The 21,145-nt window shown below is 48.5% G+C and overlaps 1 protein-coding gene across 1 annotated transcript in view; it reads right to left on the bottom strand.

Moving 5' to 3' along the window:
* The window catches only part of ERICH6B (glutamate rich 6B), a 42,318-nt gene that overhangs the window by 6,377 nt on the left and 14,796 nt on the right, over positions 1-21,145 (bottom strand). Inside the window, exons 4-8 of the mRNA XM_068526513.1 lie at positions 16,048-16,136; positions 11,879-12,015; positions 9,464-9,602; positions 970-1,055; positions 666-818 (exon numbers count right to left, since the gene is read on the bottom strand). Of these exons, the coding sequence (XP_068382614.1) occupies positions 666-818; positions 970-1,055; positions 9,464-9,602; positions 11,879-12,015; positions 16,048-16,136 (604 nt within the window). The remainder of the gene's footprint in view (positions 1-665; positions 819-969; positions 1,056-9,463; positions 9,603-11,878; positions 12,016-16,047; positions 16,137-21,145) is intronic.

The raw sequence follows: 21,145 nt of genomic DNA, 5'->3' as shown, positions 1-21,145 counted from the left end.
TGACTATCAAGAAGTATAAAGTTGGTTCAAGACAATATGCATTTCCCACCCCATGACCATTTAGAACAGAAGGCAAGGGAGAAATCCTGAAGAGACAGAGTTCTTACACCATGGAGGTGGAGAAAAATTCTGAAGTGACTGAATTACCTCGAATTGGTAAGGTGAGTTTTCCCACCATTACCAGAAATGGGAACATAACAACTAAGTTAGTTACAATGAAATATTTAGAAGTTATGTTTTTAAAATACAATACATGCCCCTCCAAAGCACTCACCATACCCTCCTCTCCGAGGCACCTGGAACACAGGGTCACTGGGGCTTTCTAAGGTAATTCTCATGAAGTTTGATTCTTAAATGATATAGAGAGCTGAAACCAAAAGGGTCCCACCTTACTCCAGCTTTGAGTCTGTGATTGCTATTTCCTGGCGGGGAAACAATGGTGCAAAAAGGATAGTGTGCCCTCTGAGGTCAGGGACCTGTCTTACTGGCCCATCATGATACCCATCTCCCCAGGTGTGAGTCGGATGAATGAATTCATAAGTGAATGAGAGAGAGAAAGAGAGGCTTACCCAGAGAGAGGACAGCTGTGCAGACTGGGAATCAAAACCTTAATCACACTGCTTCTCCTCGGGGAGGGGTGTTTGAGACTCATGACCCAAGCTTACCAGATGTTTCCATTTTCATCATAGAAGGTGGCATGGCCAGAGTTGTTGATAAGGGCCCGGACACACATATTTTCACTGTCTTCCAGAATGATGTATGTGAACTTTCCCTCTTTTATACTGAGGATGAGCATAGCCAGGTGTCCTGATGGATAACTGGGAGATGGTTAAGGCACAAGTAGTCCCTTGGGGTCCCCTGGAGAGGGCAGAGCCCTGCGGAGGATGCAGGCCCCAGTAAAACCCATGCCCTAGCCCTGAATCACAGACTTTTCAGGCATCATATGTGTCCCTGTGCTCCAGTGGATACTATATCTGGCCTGATCCATCGGGAAAGAGAATTTGGAAGACAGTCTCACTGGGGTAGAGAATGATTTTTCCGTCACCTTGATGTACCTAGGAAGAAGAGACAAGCCTGTGAAAAGTTCGCAGGGGCTGATTGTCCCTAATCAGAGCATGGTGTTGTCACTAGAAGGCTTGAGATCAGTCTACGTACTCTCTGATTCCCGCATGCCACCCACCCATCACTCCCCCACCTATAACCACCACTAACTTGCTGGGGATTCCAGGTGGGGATCTTCTTAGGGCCTCGGTTTACCTGTCTATGTGACAAGCAGGCTGAAATGGATCTTTCTGTGCATGTGTGTGCACAGATTTTATTTTATTTTTTAAAATTTATTTATTCATTATTTATTTTTGGCTGCATTGGGTCTTTGTTGCTGCACGCAGGCTTTCTCTAGTTGTGGCGAGTGGGGTCTACTCTTCATTGCGGTGCACGGGCTTCTCATTGTGGTGGCTTCTCTTATTGCAGAGTGCGGGCTCCAGGCGCGTGGGCTTCAATAGCTGTGGCACGTGGGCTCAGTAGTTGTGTCGCGCGGGCTCTAGAGCGCAGGCTCAGTAGTTGTGGCGCACAGGCTTAGTTGCTCCGCGGCATGTGGGATCTTCCCGGACCAGGGCTCGAACCCATGTCCCCTGCATGGGCAGGCGGATTCTTAACCACTGTGCCGCCAGGGAAGTCCCGATATAATGTTTTTAAAAAACCTCTACTGTCTCTTAGTCATGTCTTTGTCTTCATTCTTTATAGTATTTATACCTTTTCTTTTTTGTTTTTCTGGATCAACCTTGCCTGGAGATTTGCCTGTTTTACTAGTCTTTTTAAAGAGCCAGCTTTTTGGTTTGCTTATTCTATTTCTTTGCTTTCTAGTGTATCAATTTCTGTTCCTATCATTATTTTCTACACATGTCTTCTTTCTGTGGGTTTTCTATATGAGTCTGTTTTTCTTCTAATTCCTTGAATTGACCATTGAGCTCATCGATTTCCATCTTCACAATTCTCTTCCTCCTCTTCTTTAATATAAGCATCTAAAGCTATAACATTTCTCTCAAAATACTGCTTTAGCTCTTTCTTCCAAGTGTAGATACTTACCTTTCATTTCGTTCTGACTCCTTTCAAATTTTCGATATGATTTCTTCTTTGACACACAGGTTATTTACAAGAGAGTTTTAAAATTTGCAAATGTACAAGTTGCTTTGGGCTATGTTATTAGTATTACCAATTAAAATCCACAGGGTTAAGAGAGCAGAGTCTATGTGGTATCAGCTCTTTAGTGTTTTCTGTGACTTGTTTTGTGGCCGAGCGTGTCATCACTTATTGTAGCTATTTCACTCGTGCTTGAGAAGGATGCCTGTCCTCCAACTCCCTCGTGTCCCCATCGGGCAATAAAACCCAAGCCCTTGGGTATCAGGACAGTTCTTCTCCTGCTTCCCACCCCTCCCCTCCACCAGGACACACCCACCTCACCCACACTCTTCTCGCTCTCACTCTTCTCGTTTTCCAGTTTCTATTTCTTTTTTTTTTTTTTTAATTAAAGTTGTATTCCTACTATCAAGTCTGCTTCTTTAATAACAGATCTATTGGGTGTGGAGAAATAGTGGGTTGTTTTTTTTTTAATTTATTTTTTTTGGCTGTGTTGGGTCTTCGTTTCTGTACGAGGGCTTTCTCTAGCTGTGGCAAGCGGGGGCCACTCTTCATTGCGGTGCGCGGGCATCTCACTATCGCGGCCTCTCTTGTTGCAGAGCACAGGCTCCAGACGTGCAGGCTCAGTAGTTGTGGCTCACGGGCCTAGTTGCTCTGCGGCATGTGGGATCTTCCCAGACCAGGGCTCGAACCCATGTCCCCTGCATTGGCAGGCAGATTCTCAACCACTGTGCTACCAGGGAAGCCCTCCAGTTTCTATTTCTGGTATTACCTCCCGCACTTTCTTATACAGTCTGCGTTTAAAAGGATGCTTTTTACATTTTGTCTAAATTTCCCAGGTGTTTGTAGCAGGACGCCTTTTGAAGTCATCTTGTGTCCCGTGTTACTCTAACTAGATGTCAGGTCAGTGGTTTTGGAGCTCTTGTTTTTAACAGGTGAAGAATCCTTTGTTCAAGAGAGCTCACAGCAGGATGCCCAAATCTGAGACAATGAAAGAAAGAGGGGCAGCTGGTTGAGGAGGAGCCGCTATGGGCCCTGCAGGGTGTGGCCTTCAAATGCCCAGGAATCTCGCTGTGAGGTAGCTGCAGTGTCCCTACCCCGCACTGCGCTCAGCACTTTACTTCCATGACACAGTGATCCAATGGAGGAGACACTGTCATTAATCCCTGTTTAAGAGAGGCTACCTGACCTACACAAGGCTCTCCAGTGAGAGGGGAGCCAGACTCCCACGGTCTGCCTCCCATACCCCCCCCCCACCGCCCCCATGGAAACACACTGCCTCTAACCGTTAAGCTCCCAGACACCTGGCACACTTACTCTGCAAATCACTGCTCTCTCTCTTTTTTTTTTTAAACCTAAAAAAAAGTGCTTTATAAGGACATCCGTGGTTGGTTTCTTCCTTATCGATAGCTCGTAAGAAGCTTCTAGATATTGTTCACGGGAGAGGATTTTGTATTTTAGGTCTTATTTTCAAAAGCCACCTGAAAGCCAGAATTTCTCAAGACGCTTCCTTCTTGTCAAATTCACTTGTCATGGAATGACATTTTCCTAATGATAAGGACCCCATGGGCAAAGGAAAATCTCTGACACAGAGGTAGAGTTGTCACATTTTCTCTCACTGGTTAATATATCACAAATAGCACATCTAAAAGCCCAAATCTCATCACTGTTGGCTTGGGGACAAAGTATGAGGTTAAGAGCTAAAAGTTAAGAGAGAAGAGACTACATCTCTGGCCTTCCTTCAGTTCTACTAGAGAGAAAACAGTGCCTTATAGGCAGGACCCTAGGCTATGAGACAGCTGCCTTCTGTCTGTGAGTTCTCCCTACTGCTGTCTCTCTGTCTGCCCCTGAGCTCTCCCTGGCTCCTGTCTGTCTGTGATCTCTCCCTGACTGCTGCGGAGATGCTGGCTGGGCTGGATTTTGCCTGAACACCAGCACACACTTATAAACAGTGCTACCTGACTCAGCAAACTACTTGGAATTTATCGCCCATTTGTAAAAACAAAAAACAACCAAATGTCCCACTCCTCATGGGCCTTTTGAGCAGCCTACGTGAATGGTGGGTTAGGCAGGATCCTTTGCTTTGAGATCTTGGGGAGAACCTTCCCCCTGGCTGCAGGAAGGACATTTAAAATTGGTTAGGAGACAGATGCTCCAGGAACAAAAGCTCCAGGGCAGGACAGGGTGGGGGATGGGGCTCTAGGAGCGTGGGCTTCAGTAGTTGTGGCACGCAGGCGCACAGGCTTAGTTGCTCCGTGGCATGTGGGATCTTCCCGGACCAGGGCTCGAACCTGTGTCCCCTGCATTGGCAGGTGGATTCTTAACCTCTGCGCCACCAGGGAAGTCCCTATGTGATTGCTTTTCGATACAGATTTTAAATTTGTTAGGGGAGGGACCTATATATTATAATATATATTTCCTCTACTCCCAACCCCACCCAGTTGCTTAACGTAGGCCCTACAAGAAGAGTCTCAACGACCCCTAGTACAAGTCCTAGTCAGTCTGTGATGACCCACACACTCAGGTGTGCCTCTATACATGGGACATATTTTTCTTGTTTGTACTCATGTTGGGTATTGGTCCTGACAGCTCCCTGATGGTGTGTGTATATGTCTTACCTGCACCAAAAAAAAAAAAAAAAAAAAAAAAGCCCTGTGCAAAGTGCAAACACCAACTGTCACACTTACCTTAATATTGCTCTTTATCCAGTCTGTGTGTATTTCTAGCGTCTTCTTACGGCGAACAAGACGATGAGATTGTTCGACTACTTCTTTCTCAGACTCCTCATCTTGTGGTGGTAGATTACATAAGTGGAATGTGAAAGTAGTCTCTGTAGCCCTTTGGTTAAATAAGTCTTTGGTAGAAAAGAGAAAGAAAACTTAGATCTATTTCTCTCAGGGCACCAAAGAGAGCCTGAGGATTTGGGATATTGGCCATATTCCGTCAAGCTCTCTCATTTTTTTTCATTTATTCATTCAACAGACATTTATTAGGGGCCTATGATGTGCCAGCTCAGTGCCAGATGCCAGACACCACGGTGAAGACCACCCGGTCCAGACGGGGATGTGAGGGGTGACACACCATCCACATGCCAGTAACAAGTGTGGCTGCTGATTCTGTTAATGGAAAAAAATAGGCTAAAGTGGGGAGTCATTAAAAAAAAAGGAAACATGCCTTAAACATGCTTGTTTTAACTTAAAGCAGAAATGTGTACTAACACCATTTTTAAGTGCAGGGCTCTGTGGTCATTTTTGCTTAAACCCCATTCGTAATTTATTATCTATAACTTTCAGTTTTGGCAATTTCTACATAGTCTGAGTGCAGACTTGTAGACTTAAAAAAAATTTCTGTATATGCCCCAATCTTCTGTGTATGTTTGGTCCACATCTTGTTCAAAGCAGTTTTTTTTAAAAGCTATTTTCTTATTGAGTCATCTTAAAAGCATTGCACTTAGTTTTCACAGCAACAGAAAGTTTCTTTTTATCTTCATTTTGGTCCGTTTTTATAACAATTGAATTTGGGGAGTAAACCCGTAAGGACCCCCGGGGAACAGTCCCCGCTCCCAGGGATCCTTGGCAGGTGTCCGACCACCAGGGGGCGCAGCGGTGGGAGGAGCTTCCGGCGCTGTCGGTATCAGCCAGGATGCTCTTCCCCGGAAGAGGGCCCGGTTCCCTCGGCAACTAGGTTTGGGGGAGGTCAGTTAAGAGAGGTTGGTTGTCCCACCACTGGGGCCAGCACAGTGTTGGAGGAGGTCTCGGAGAGAACGTGACCGCTTCTTGACCGGCGAGCTGGCCGGGGCAATGGAAGGCTCCCCACCCGCTCCCCGTCCTTGGAATGTACGTTCTGCCCGTGGTTCCCACAGTGCGAGCCCTTTTCAAGGACGCAGCTTTGCGAGCAGCATGCTGTTGAGCCCATCTGGAGGGATACGTGCCTGAAGCCAGGTAAGGCCTCCATCTAAACTTTAAGATTCTCGTGGGCGGGGGTGGAAATCTGCAAGTCTTGGCGCCGCCCAAGACAAGCGTCGAATGTTAAGTTCTCTTGCTTATTAAACCTGCCACCTACCAGTCTGGAGCGGGCTGCCTCTTTCTTCGGTCTCTCCTTGCCCTCTGCTTACGGGGGCTAATTTCGAATTTCACCCGGGGAACCCCGAAGTTGCGAACCAGCACAGAGGGTGCCGCGAGAGCTCACAGGGACCATATCCAGGCCTGGCGGTTGAGGACACTCCTGGTGGAAGTTTTCTCTAGTATGCCAGGCAGAATTCCTGGCGTAAGCATGACATGGTTGAAGGCTAGTCTGGGACCGGCTTAATGATGACAGGCGACTCAGGAGAGGCAGGCTGGGCTAGAGCATTCCTTTATTCACTCACTCAGTAAATATCTATTGTGTACTCGTGTGCCAGAAACTGTCCTAGGTATTGGGGAATGCCACATTCCCTGCTGCCTGTTCTAGTAGGGGAGATGGTGTTAAACAAGTGAGCAGATAAAAACTTCACATGCCAGTGGCTAGGAGTGCCCTGAAGAAACATTAAGCAGGTGAGAAGGATGGAAAATGACGTGAATGTGTGTGTGTGTGTGTGTGCGTGCGTGTGCACTGGTTTGTAAAGGGTAGGCAAGGAAACTGTTTCTGAGAAGGTGACATTTAAGCAGAGACCTGAATAAAGTGAGGGAGCAAATCACAAGGGTATTGGAATGAAGAGTGGTCTAGGCAGAGGACAGCACGTCCAAAGGCCCTGTGGCAGGGATGCCTGGCCCTGATGAATAACCAAAAAGCCAGTGTGTCTGGAGAGGAAAAAGTGAGGGCCTTCTAAGCCACATGGGGAATGTGGGATTTTCCTGGAGGCAATGGAGGGCCAGTGAAGAGTTTTAAAAAGATTTTGCTGGAAACAATATGAAGAAAGGACTGAGAACAGAGAGGATGGGAGTCAGGGACACTAGGGAGATGAAGGTGTCTGAGGTGGTGTCAGTGAGGATGGAGAGGTGGGGGTGGGGAAGGAGAACCACGCTTGTGCGCACCTGAGGAACTAAAGGGGCCGCTCATTAGAGCTCACAGGGGGAGCTTTTCCTCAGGAAAGTGAGAGAGAGGTGGGCAGGGGCAGAGTCAATAAAAGACCTTTGTGAGAAGTTTGGAAGCGGGCCTCAGTCTCCCTCTGAGGAGTCCTCCTCCAGTGCTTGCTTCCAGAGTGGAAATGATTTGTCCAGGGGAAAGAGCTGATGTGAGCCCAGCTGCTGTTCCTGAGTATCAATTAGAAATTAGTATAAAGCATTTCTGAACTGGTAGTGATAAAAGAGGACATGGATATGCTCATGTTTTTCTCCTGTCGGAATGCTAAAATCATGGATTTTTCTGGTTTGTGCTCTATATCCAGCTCTGTCTTTATTAGCGGGAAGGCTTTAGGCTGCCTTTCTGAGCCTCAGTTTTCTTAAAGTGGGATCATGCTGCCTGCAGAGACCCATCAGGTTACTCTGCAATGACGCTGCACGGAGCCCGCTGCCCCATAGGAGGGCAACAGACCTGTGTCCTCCACACGGGGAGCTTTGGGTTCTGATGGCTCATGACACGAGCTGTGTAGTGATCGCCCACTTCTTTTCACCAGGCGAGATGTCTCTGAATAGGAGAGGCCACATCATCTGAGGGTCTCCGTGCAAAATGAAAATGCAGGGATCCTTGTTCTAAAATTGTTAAGGATTTCAAGGCAGTGACAGCAGAGCATTAAAAGCAAGTGCAGGGCCCTAAGTGTGAAGACCTGTGTGGCTGCAGGTCATGTGCCTGCGACGCCAGCCTTGGCTTGGAAATCGGAGAGTTCAGAGACGTGGGGCTGTGTGCCTGGGGTGCTGATAGTGGTCTGGATCCTGGAAGTAAATGAGTTTGTATCTCAAAGGAAGCTGGGATATTTCTTTGGGACTGGCTACAACCGGAACACGGAGGGGATGCCTCTTATCAATTAGAAATGTGTTGCTTTTCTGCATAAAAAGCTCAAACCTTGTAGGCCTCAGGTGTTCAGAGGAGCAGGGAGTGGGCAGGGGTGGTGGTGAGGCACAAATGGGGAATCCGGTCATGTCAAATTTCACTCTCCTGTTAGAAGTCCTACCCGGGGCATGTGACATAGAGTATCCTGAAAGGCCTTCATTTCCCAAAAGGAGCAAAAACTCACGCATACCTGTATCCATTTAAAAAACACTTATTGAGTGCCTACTGTGTGCCTTGCCAAGGAATGAAAGACACAGGTGTCTTTGGCCCAAAGGGAACAGAAATAACATAATAACAGGCATTTGTTGTGTTTCTGGCTGTTGAACGTCTGAAATGCCCTCCTTGTTTGGGCGGGTACCCCATAGTGTGAGTCTTGGTGGGAGGTAGGCCTGCCCTCTCTAGAAACTGGAGGTGGTAATTCCTTCTTCTTCCTGCCTTCTAACTCCAATGGGGACATGAGACTCAGGCTTAGAAGACCCTTTACTTCCCCAGACACCCTTGCCTTTTGTTGCCCATTGAACATGTCATGGGGATGAGCCCTGGGTCTGACCTGAGGGGTCTCGGGCCTGAGTGTGGTTCACGCCCACACAATGGCTGGGTGATCTCAGGGAAGTCACTTATTCTCTTGGCCTAAGTTTCTTTACCCGACTTCACATGGTTTTGAAGATTAATTTGAATCCGATAACTGGCCCGCAGCAGTTATTCCATAGGAGTTAGGTCAGGGGCCTACACTGGTATGGGGATAGGAGCTCTTCCTTGAGCGGGAATCTGGGGCTGTGTCCTGGCTCAGCAAGAAAAAGCACCATGATTGATTAGGTGTGTCTGCCGTGGGTATTGCTGCCATTTCTACGTTAGTTGGATCTGGTCGTCTGAAAGATGTTCCATATGGTGGTTTTGAGTTTCTGAATTAAGTAGCCTGATGGCTTAGGCTCTTGGCTCAAACTTTTTTTGATTAGACCCAAAAAACTGGCAACCTCCATGATTGGCACATCTTAACAGCTGGACCTCAAATGCCTTCAGTATCTGGTAAAGGGGCTCTTTCTTAAACTTTGTGTCAATGACTTCTTGGCCCCCCCCCCACCCCCCCCGCCGAGGCAAATCTAGGTTAGATCCCTTCTTGTGTGGTCTCATAGTATCCCCTTCCCACCATATCATTAATTGTTTTATGTGCAGATTCCCTGATTTCTTGGCTGTCTTCACCTCCTGCCCTCCCTCTCACCCCCAGCACAATCAAAGGATGAACCCCTCGAGGTTTATCCTTCGTCTGGCTTGCTCTGTATTTTATCCCCAGCAGCTGAGACCGTACTAGCCCAGTAGATGCTCAGGTGCAGAAACAAGCATTTCTCCCTCCGTTACAGACACGGCAGAAGGTGGGAGACAGCGAGACGCACCCAGGAGAGCCGGGCAAGGGGGTGGAAGGTGGGAGAGGGTTCTTACTTTCACGTTTCTTCATAATCCAGAGGATTGTTTCCTTATATTTTCCAAAATTTTTCTTCAGCCTAAAAGGAATGTGACTCATCTTTAGAAGCTGAGACTAAATTCATGTTTCCATGTCATGCTACACAGTAGACAGTGCTAGGGCCTGCTCAGCCTTTTCATAGGTGGATGGTTGGCCGGATGGCTCTGCTTTTGGACCCAGCTTTCTTCCAGTCTGTACTCAGGAATAAAGGGCCAGCACATGGTGCTGTGCGTCCCTCCTGGCCTCTAACTGGCCTTCAACTTGGGCACCTGGGCTGACCCCCAGACCTTTCAAAATGAGTTCAATGGGGGTCCTCCTGGGGGCAAGGCCAAGGCTGGGAGGTCCAAATGCACGGCTGGCTCTGTGAGTTAAGCTCGTGCAGCTTGCTTTTTCTGTGGCTTGTGCATATTTCAGCAAAGGCTATTTGGAAATAGCTTAGAAAAACAGCATTGTCTGTGAACCGGACAGAGCCACCTGAAACGCCTTTGCATTTAGTCGGAAAATTTCAAATAAACTCACTCAAAAATGACTTATCATGAAAACCACATTAAGGCACAGCTTTTCAAAATGAACAGCCCTCAACCCCCCTCTCATGTCAATATACAAAGGGAGTCATCCTGGCATTAAAGTGGCTTGGACTGTTTTACTTCCAAATAAGGGTGGTCTCCAGAGGCAGCTGCCTTTCCTGGTTCTCAGATCAGAGCCCTTTTGGAAGGGAATCTGCTGGAAGGAGTGAGCTTCCCAGGCTTAATTGGATCAGAGAAGAAGGCCTTTGACAAGACAGATTTTAAGTTCTCAGTTCAGAGTCCTTGAAGAGAGCATAATAATTTAACCCCAAGCAACCTTAGGAAGCAAATACCCTTTGCTGGAAAGGGCTGGACTGTTTTGCCTGGCAGAAAATAGAGATTTGCTCTTGTACTTTAGGAGCAATTGCGGAACTGGAGAATGAGCTCTTCATGGCCCATTTGTACCAAGTGTCATTTATTTGCAAGCACTTTGAATGGACTTGAAGCAGTTACCTTGCCTACCATCACCTGTGAAAGAGTAAGGACCGAGGAGGGGATGGGGTGAAGCCTGTCCCGCAGGCTGAGAGCAGAATGCCACGTGTATACAAGAGTTAAATTCCAGTGAGGGGATTCAGCCAGAGGCATCCAGGGCCCTTTGGGGAAGTTTCCTCCCTTGGCTCTTTGCCCACCTTTGCAAGCTAGTGGAATCCTTACTAGCTAACTCCTCAGTGGTAGAGTGGGTTACACACTACTGTACAGACCGGCACACAGGAGGTGCTCATGAAACATTCATTGAGTGCAATTAGGTTAGAATGAGCCTCGGTTATAGGCTTAAATGGGAAAGAAGGGGAGAAAATGTAACATATGAGAGAGGGTAACTTACAGGGATGTTATTTGGGATTTGTTTTTTGCTGCTGTATAAGGATCTGAAAGCTTGGATGTTCTTTGTGTTTTGCATTGTGTATTCTGCCTTCCCTTTTCCTAGAGAAGCCTTAGGGGTCTCTGGCCCTAGGACTCTACTGAGCCCAGAGCAGAAGTTGCTGGCAGTCAATCTCTCCCTGATTTTTGTGAGAGTCTCCATTCACCAAGGAGGTTATGCAGGGCACCCCATCCCCACGGCCTCTTCCTTGGTGCCACTGCTGGAGAGTCTGCCATAGACCCACTGGATGTCTGACCAGGTACCTTGTTCACCAAGGTTTCTGACAGCTGGATAAGTGCAAGTGCAGGCTTCCATGTACCCCAGTCTGGATGTACAAATGGGGTTCTGGAACATTTTGAGACCTGGAGTCATGCCAACTAGAAAGATTTGGTGCCAGCAGCAGTCTGCAATCAACTTATCATTCCCCATTCCCAATAGGGGCTCTTGCCATGAATCCCAGGGCAGGGAAGCTCAGGGCTTTTCCCCCTCAGGGAGCAGGATCTTGATCCTCCATTGTCCCCTCACTTCAAAGGCCCAGGGGTCTGAGCCTTGCTTCCCAGACTTTCGTCCAAGTTCACGGTCCCTTCAAGACTTTTCCTGCCCTGGATTTCCAACCTCTGTCACTGCCCACCTTTGATCCTATCCTGCACATCCCCTGCTCATAGATTTCTTTGCTCTTGAGTTTTGGCAGGCAGCTGGATCATCCTGACCCCATGACCCCTAATCTTACCCTTGTCCTTGTGCCTGGCTTGTCCCTGCTCTTTGACTCAGGGGACCTGTCCGACCCTGGCCTTACTCTGTTCTCTGGTGACCCAATTTACACTTTCCCTGCTGCTACCACTGGCCTACCTGCACCCACTGACCAATAGCTCCATCTCTCCAGTCACTTACAGAATTCCCAGTTTCCTTCTGGTCTCACTCTCCAGATGACCAGTCAGGGGAATGTTCATATCCTCCTCCAGTTCATTGCGAGCTGCCATTTCTTTGAGCATGGTCCTGAACACTGACTGATAGGAACTGGTCACAACCTGCAAAAGGACCACAGAATGAAATAGCCAGAAAATGGGAATGAACAGTAGTTAATTATCACTTTTCTGACTCCCTAAGCTGCCAGAGGAGATTGCAACATGTTCTTCGAAAAAGACAAGCAGTGGGAAGAACAGTAGGATGGCTAGCAAGATTTGTTCTAAAGACTATTTCCATTACGGTCACACCCTCTTCTCATTCTCCAATTCCCTCAAGAATTTTTTTTAAATAGTAGCATACCAAGAAATCATTTGAGAGCATAAAATTACCCTCTTCTTCCAAATGTAGAGATGGCGCTAGAATGTAAAAGGGCTTCCATGCCTTAAGAGCATAACAGCCTTTTTGAGTTCCAGGAATGGCCAAGCTCTCAGTGGTTGGTTATTTATTCATTGTGAAGGATAACAGTCTTCAGGAAAGCAGGGTAGCGCCTAGCGCGTTCTTTTAGAGGATGAGTCTGCCTTTAAAGATTCTTCCAAAGTAATGACATTGCAAGCTCCTTTTTTATTTTGTAAATTTGATCATTCTATCCCAAGTCCATGATGCTGGCCAGGACTGACCCATAGGTGGGTCCTCACAAGAGTTTCTTTTCTTGGATCCCTTTTGGTAGAAGGTGAAGTTTGACTTGCTGTCCAGGAGAACCACGGGTCTGTCATGTTGCCCTGCTCACCTACAGGTCGAGGTTGTTATGGTGGTTGTTCTGCATCTGATAACGTACAGTCTGCCATTCACTTACAAGCCTCCTATCGTAAGTGGAAGACCCACAGATCCGAAGTTGCATGTGACCTGGGGCAGATACAAGATTGGAGCTCGTGATTGGCTGGTTTTTCTAGGTTGGGGAAAAGCTGGGGTGTCTCAGGTCTGCCTTTGATTCCCAGCCTCTGCATGCTCCTTTCCGCACTGCTGGTGTTCAGTTAATTAAACACGGAGGCCATCAGACTGAGGAGGCTCTAAGGCCGTGGTGCCCTAGGTAAGCAAACCAAAACCCAAGGCCATAAATGCCTCACGGTTAGGAAATCAAAACCCGAGGACAACCAATCACAAGCAGCCAACTAGGCTTTAAGCTACGGCCAATCAATTATTTCCTTGCTTTGCTTCTGCATTTTCCCTGTAAGTCTCTCCCCAGCTCCTGTTGGTGGAGGGCTCTTAACCACTTCTGGTTTGGTGCTGCCCGATTTGAATCCACACAGGCTCAGATAAACTCTTCAAATTTTTAATAGGCTTCAGTTTATCTTTTCATAGGGGAATGAGTCAGTGCTTCAGGGCAGGCTGATTTTAAGGCTCTGGTGCGGCTACCCCTGCCTCTAAGGTCTTCACTGTTGACCATCCCTCCCTTGAGGTGGAGTGATGGCCTGCTTGCCCAGGCCAGTGGTCTCTCACCAGCCCCTTTGGATTTCATGATTTGTTCACCAGAAGATATGGTTCCCGCTGTGGTCCACCAGACAGCAGACCCACTGGCGGGGCCTGGTCGAAGGTCTCGTCCCAGCCAGGCTGTGCTACCCCGCTCCAGCACATGTGCCCTCCTAGGAGGTTCATCCCGTTTGCTTCCCCAGCCTCTGGACTGCTATCCTCATGGTCCTGGTAGGGGTACTGGGCCCCCAAGTGATGAGTTCTCCCATGCCCTGTGACTGCTCCTGGTCTCCGGTTTTTGCAACCAAGAGAGTTTGCACAGCAGGTGTGTGATGCACGAGTGTATCCTACAAATAATTCAGACATGTATAGGGAACTCAAAACAGCCAAGAGGTTGAATTGTCAGAGTAACCAAAGTCTAGGGTGATAGCCCCATCCCAATCCAAGGACCTCAGCTGCCTCTCCCAGTGGCTTGTGGTGTTCCCCCTCCCAGCTGCAGGTAGCACATGGCATTGACTCCATTCCTTCTGTCCTGCTCTCTGGCCCCACTTGTCCACATCTGCCGCCTATGGCATTGCTTCGAGAAGCAGTGCTTCCCGAGCTGGACAGCTACCTGTCCGCAGATTGCCACTAGCTGGGCCGCGGGTGCTGCCTCATTATCCTCCTAAACATCCGATCCTTGGAAGCAGAGTGGTATAGACAGCCAGGGGGAAGTATCCCCCAACTCTTTGCCTTTACTTTGTCACCTGGGCAAAGCCCCGAGATGGCAAAGCCCCTGAGATGGCAAGGAATGGTGCTTGTGACCAGGGCTCACCTGCACAGGCTGCCTGTCACACGGAACCCTCCCAGCGTCTGGTCTCATCCAGAACCTTGCACAGCTCCGTGGGGGATGTTCCCTCTGCCTGTGGCTGCAGCTCCGCCAGACACAGCAGAACCTCAATTGACAGGCGCGCTGAAGGTTTCCGAATAATTTAAGTTTCTAATTAAAACAATTCCTTTCAATTTCAACTCTTGCTGAAAAATCTTTCTAAAATGCCTGAGCTTACTTTCCTGTCTTAGTAAATCCAGTGCTGTGAATCAAAGTTCAAGTAATCTTTTTTCCTCCCTTTGACATGGTATTTCAATATTTGAAAAGCAGTTCTTATTAATATAATGTGTATAGGAGCATGTCTGGAAAGTAAGGAATTTAGGGCTAAATAGGAACTGAGACCAGAGAATTTTTTCCAATTAAAATAAAAGCAAAAACTGTATAAATGCCTAGGGGTTTTTTTCCCCCCTTTTCTTTTGTAAGTTTAGAAAAATGTATCTGCTTAATCTCGAGTTCCAGGGACACAAGATTTCACTCTTGTGATTGTAGTTAATACCTACAGTCCTGAGAAAGTTTGTTAGTTGTAGGGGAAAGGATGTATAACCTGAATCAACATGCATTGGAAGTCTTAGAGGTAAGTTGACACAGGAAATTAGAGCCACAAGCCTGTACAGGCAGGCAAAAAAAATTGTGCAGTAAAGACAATGCAACATTCTGTAGATGTAAGGCTCATTCAAACAGTTGGGACTTCCCACGGTGCCTCTGGTTATTGGATACAGCTGGGAAAGGACGGCCACTAAACCTCCAGGGCTGGTCTGTGCCGCTCTGAAGAGTGTGGGAGCAGGACTCAGATCTGGGGGAGAGGCTCTGCCGCCCTTTGTGGCGGTGTTTGCACTGCAGACGCTGTTGTCCAAAGTTTCTGTCCTGCTGGGCTGCCCCATGCCTGGTCCTTTAGTTGGAGACAGCAGGCTTTTCCTGGGGCTTTTGTTTGTGCTTGTTGGGGTTTCTGGTCGCTGTCTTTTCCAGCACCCAGTCAGGGGTAAATGAAGCAAAAAGAAAACTCAGGAAACTCACCGCCATGTCGTTCCTTGGGTCCCAAGGTCCCTAGCTAGTCTGCCTTCTTCTCTCCGTCTTTTAGAAGCTTCTTGTGTCTGTTTTATATATAATTTATAGGGTTTTAAGCTGTACTTAGTGGGAAGATTACATTTAGTCCATCTTTCCAGAATCCAACTTCATTTTTTTTTTTTTTTTGGCTGTGTCGGGTCTTCGCTGCTGCGCGCGGGCTTTCTCTAGTTTTGGTGCGCGGGCTTCTCCTTGTGGTGGCTTCTCGTTGCAGAGCATGGGCTCTAGGCATGCGGGCTCAGTAGTTGTGGCTCGCGGGTTCTAGAGCGCAGGCTCAGTAGCTGTGGCGTGCCGTCTTAGTTGCTCCGCGGCATGTGGGATCTACCTGGACCAGGGTTCGAACCCGTGTCCCCTGCATGGGCAGGTGGATTCTTAACCACTGCGCCACCAGGGAAGTCCCAACTTCATTTTTACGTAGGGTTTCTGCAAAGGACGATTTGCCTTGATATCTAGGTATCTAGGTAGCTTACATGATTTGTTTTTAGCTTTGCTGCCTTCAAAATCAATCTTGAGGGTTTTTTATTCATATTACTGAAAGCAGGGCCTTGTGGTACCATACTTGGCTTTCTTCTGACCCTCTTTGGTTTAATGTGTGTCATTTACACTTAGGCCTGTTTTAAGAAAAGCTCACTTCGGCTGTGCTAACAGTGTAGTGAAGCGGTGAATCCCAGGGCTCAAGAGGCAGTGTCCGGCTGGCCCTGGGCCACTCTGCTCTGACATTCAGAGCCAGGTGTTCTCCAGTTTTTATCCAACTTACACTGGCTTCGAAGTCGTCGGCTTCCAGTGTGCCAATGGGATCACTTAACATACGATCCCAAAAGCTCTCTTTAGAGGCAAACTCCTCGGCTTTCAATTTTGGAAGGCACAGCAAAAGGAGAGGCATTTGGAAAAGGAACCAAAACAAGAAACAAACAAAAACAAAAAGAGAAATAGATTTATGGCATTTACACGTGGGCTTTTAAATAAAAATGCACATGTCATCGAGAAGACTTTAAATAAATTCATCAAATCACTTAAAATTTGACTTGGGGATATTAATAAAATCGGAATAAAAGGGTCAGTTTCAGTGGCGGACTTAAGAAAGTGAGTGTGTGTTTCTGGTGGCCAGTGAAGCTTCATCTGACAAAGTGACATTTGAGTGAGTCCTGCATGAAGCAAGGGGGCGAGCAGGCAGATGGCTGGGGAGGAGCATCCCTGCCAGGGGGCAAAGGAGGTGCAAAGGCCCTGAGGCGAGAGAGAGTGGGAGCATGTTGACATATCTGACAAACTGGAAGAGGCACGGTATGCCTGGAGAGGAGGGAGATGGGGAGGGGCAGGGCCAGCTCACTGAGGACCTTGTAGGCCGTGGGAAGGAATTTAGATTTTATTCCAAGAGAGATCTATTCTGAGTGTGGTTTTTCTCTTGGAAATCCTGAGAAATACCCCTAGCGCCCGTCAGTTTTGTCAAAAATTGCCCATTTCCAGAATTGCACATGGTTCGTAATTGCTAATCAAGGCCTAAGAGATGAATCGCCAAGCCAGTGAGCTAAAAAAAAAAAAAAAAAAAAATCTCTCGGAGATAGCAGATGCCTTTGTTCTCAAGGTGAGCCACAGCCTGGTGACCCTGGGCCAGGAGAGGGCTGGAAACCTCCAGTGTCGACGGGGTGCAGACTGAATAGAGGAGTTGATAATTACAACTTGGGCCTGGAGTCCCTGCTCCCGGGAAGGTGTGGCTCCTGAGGCAGAGCTGGGGGGAAGGGCTCCCACACAGTAATTGGGCCCCAGGGGAAATTACAGTGGCCTTTGTCTCAGCTTCAGGATGACACCGGCCCCTCCACGCTGGGCCATCCCGAGAGCCCTGAAAATCCACCGGGATGGCACTGGGCCGACCGATTCTGTCTGATGTGTGTCCCTGTTGGGCCTCGGGGGGCAGAGAAGGGGCATTCTTTGTGATCTCCATACACGCACGTTAGTTTTGCACTTCTTCCCAACTTTGGTTCAGTAATGAAAACGCTGACTCCTTTGGGCCCCTGGAGGGATGGGGAACCCCACTCAGCTGCATCTGCCTGTACTGACACCAGGCCCAGGGGCCTCTCTGCCTGCAGACCTACTACCCCAGCCTTGGCTTGTTCCTGGTGGAAACCTGCCTCCTTTCGGTGGCCCCTGTGTGGTGGGAGTCCCCCCACAGTTCTTTCCCGCCAGTTCCACCCGCTAGGCCCTCACCACCCCGCTGGGGTGCTCACAACTGGCAAAGGCACCGGGCCCTTTCCGCTCATTCCAAAACACTGTGTGTCCCCAGACTGTCTGCCAGGGATGCGGCCTAGAGAAGTTTTAAAACTTCTTGTTGGGATAACCCCACAAGAATCCTTGGGAATTCAGGCAAGAACCTCAGGAAGCTCCATTTGGTTGTCACTGGAGAGAAATGGAGGAACTGGTAGAACAGGGATCTGGGGAGACCGGGTGGCAGAGCCTCCCTGTAAGGGTCTCTGAGGATGTGCCGGCCCAACATGGGGGAGTCTGGCTCTGGTCCTGATAGCTTAGCAAATCCCCATGATTTGTGAGTGCTGTATTTTAGTAAGCTTTATTGAATAATAGATAGTTAATTCGAGGGAAAAAAAGAAGTAGGTGTTTGTCAGAGGAAGAAGGGGAGTTGGCAGGACTGAATGAATACAGAGCAGCAGTGTTCAGAGGCATTCGGTTCCACATGATCATTAAGCTTATTAACATCAACAGGCACTGCCTGCGTGTCAAGAGGAGCCCAGTAAATCCGCAGTAACACAGCCACAACTGGGGCGGAAGGAGAAGGATGAGCTTTATTCCTAATTAACTTTCCCTTTGGGGATTTCTGTCAACCTCTACCTTTGTTCTAGTGAGATCATTATCCTCCCCTGAAGTTGCTTTATGGGGGGACTGGGGGAGGGGGCAGGTGTCAGGCCAGGTTCCTAAGTGGCGGCCCTGTTACCCAGGACCCGGGCCCCTCCCAGCTTGTCACTCAGTCCCCTCGCACCCTGGTCCCCTCATCTGTGTAATGGGGACCGTAAGGCTTATCTTCAGGGTGGCTCAGGGGACCGGCGCTAATGCAGTGAACGCCGGGCACACAGCATTCCCTGAAGTGGAGTGTGCCTGTCCCGGGCTGATGAAGAACAAATCTAAATTCTCCCCCATCCAATCAGTGGCTCTCCTGCAACGTTTTTTCTTGCCAGAAGCATACTTCCTGAATTGGGGTAGATGTTTGAGTCCTGTGTATTTGCCCTGCAGGGCAGATGCCCACGTTATAAACGAGGAAAGGGAGGGGACAAGCAGTGGGCGACTGGCCCCGGGCGGGCTCTGAGAAAAGAGCACACAGGTGAAACTGGGTCCTGTTTTCACCTCCTCCGCCCTGCACGTAGTGAATCCCTTGTTGTCCTTAAATCAAGGATAAATGATGGGCTGGGCTGGCAGCTGCTATGGGCACAAATCTGTAATCTGTTCTAAAGCCACTCAGTGTGCTTCAGGATCAGCGGCCCGAGCTGCTGCCAGGAGCTTGTGAGAAATACAGAATCTCAGATCCACGGAATCAGAATCTGCATTTTAACAAGATGCCCAGGTGATCGCTCTGCACATTAAAGTCCGAGCAGCACCGCTCTACCCCTACCCACCCCCCCCCCCCCACCCCCGGAAATGAAATAAGATGAAGAAGATTTTATAGTCTAGCGTTGGAAGGAGTTTGATAAGCCACCTGTGTAGGTAACCCTGATGCTCCCCTCTTCCCCCACCCCCATGCTGACAGGCAGCAAGCAGGTCACTATCCCTACGTTGTTTCTAACAGGATGGGTCTGGTTAATCGCAGGGCTTTTGTGGAGTGATGTGTGCAGGTGGGATTCTGCCGCCAAAAGGCTTCTCCCCTGTCCTTCCCCCTCATAGAATTCAACTATCCCCTCCTTAATCAGGCTTTAGGGGTGCCATCTGAGGGGCTCTAATTCGTTCCCTATCAAGTTACCATCGAATGAGTCTGTCTTTAGGTGCCAATGCATCCCAGTCAAGCCCTGCTGCCCAGACTCCAGGGAACCTAGCAACTGACCGACTGGACCCTCTTTAAATGTGGGCGTCCCTGTACAGAGCTTGAGTAGAGAGATGGACTTCTGGGCCGTTCCCAAGTCATTCTGTCTCGCTCCCGAGACCCTCTCTCTGTTTCTTGTTCTAGCTCCCTTCTTCAGTTAAGGACAGAGAAACATATCCAGCTTCAGGGACTGTGTGCCCAGCATGTCCCTCGGTCCTCTCCAGGACTCGGCACCGGCTGGACCAGCGAGGCGCCCACCCGCCCAGGGCGCCATCCCCGGCCCCGGCTGCTCTGCGGGGAGCAGGGATCTTTGGATAGGTTATGTGGGACTCTCACCATTTCCTGCCTTTTGCGGTTCTTCAGTGGGAACAAAGGCTGAAAACAAATAGGAAAAATGATGAATAGGATGTGGTATGGTGAACTGTTAACCCCTAAATGTCTGGGGAGACCAGGGTGGAGACTGCGTATTGTAGGGTAAGAGGCTCCCATGATGGTCAGCAGTTGGAGGCCTGGAAGCTTATGCTCAGCACACATCGATTCCCCTCCGTTTGTTCATAGTTCATCTTTCTCACTAGAGTTTAAGTTCTGAGAGGGTAGGATGGCTTTGTCCATATAAAGATGGACAAACTACTGCCCAGTACACAGTAGGTATACAATAAATATCAGTAGATGCACAGTAAATGTCACGGAATGAACTGAGTATGGATAATCCATTATCTTCCCTCCTAACTCCAGTGGTAAATATTATTTCCTCCCCTTTCAAAACTCAATTTTAATTCAAAATTAAAAGCATTTTACCCTTTGGCCAAGTTTCTTCCCTGAGCCTTGACCCCTGACACCAAGTTCTAGAAATAATGCCTTGGCCACTGGCCTTAATGAAGGCTACCGTAATCTAAAATGGTCAAAAGAGGACTCTCTTTGGCTCAGGGTGTGCTAATTCTGTGCTTCTTACCGTCTCATAGATGGATTCGTAGCTTCCACGAGTCATTTAAAATCATCGTAAAACTATAAAATTAAAATACCTTGTGAATCAGACTTGAAGGTGGTTAGCATTGTTGTTGATTCTTCCTCTGTTTGAGATTTTGATTTTAAAGGTACTGTTAAAAGACAGAAGAGGGTGGCCATTAACAGTTTTAACCTTATACTTTCCAGTGGGTTCATGTTGGACGTTTAGGGTCTGAGGTTCTTTCTTGGCAGCCAAGGCTGATCCACAGAGGAGAAGACGGGTTGGAGGGCACTGCTGGCGTCTATTAGATGCTCCCTCTGCCAGCCTCCTCCTCTTAGCTTTGCTGACTTACTCTGGGGCTGCAGTGAACAGTGGTTGGGAAATGTGGGCCCTCTGTGGCCTTCTTCTCTGGTCCCAGGACAGAGAGGATGGCTGGGGTTGAGGGGAGACCTTAGGGATATTCCTCCTTCGGTAGGAGGAAGAGCTGCAGGAACCATAGAGCCAAGTGGCTTCAAGGCTGTGTAGACTCATAATGGTGTACGCCTGTCGCTGTAGGAAGTGGGCATCTCTGGTGTTCTGTTGTCAAGAGCTCACGGAGAGGTGCATAACGGGGGCTGGCGGGGAAGCACGGGGGCTGGCGAGTACAGATGCACTGGGTTATGCCACGAGAGGCTACTGTGGTTTTTTGAGAACTTTTGTAAAGTTCTTGGTTACCCATGTTGTATATTTTCTAGAATTTTGTGATCCCTGCTCCTTTTTTAAAAATTAATTAATTAATTAATTAATTAATGGCTGTGTTGGGTCTTCGTTTCTGTGCGAGGGCCCCCTCTAGTTGTGGCGAGCGGGGGCCACTCTTCATTGTGGTGCGCGGGCCTCTCACTATCGCGGCCT

The sequence above is a fragment of the Eschrichtius robustus genome, chromosome 18 (genome assembly GCF_028021215.1).
Source record: "Eschrichtius robustus isolate mEscRob2 chromosome 18, mEscRob2.pri, whole genome shotgun sequence".
Classification (NCBI taxonomy): Eukaryota; Metazoa; Chordata; class Mammalia; order Artiodactyla; family Eschrichtiidae; genus Eschrichtius; species Eschrichtius robustus.
This window is presented reverse-complemented; position numbering and strand designations above follow the sequence as displayed.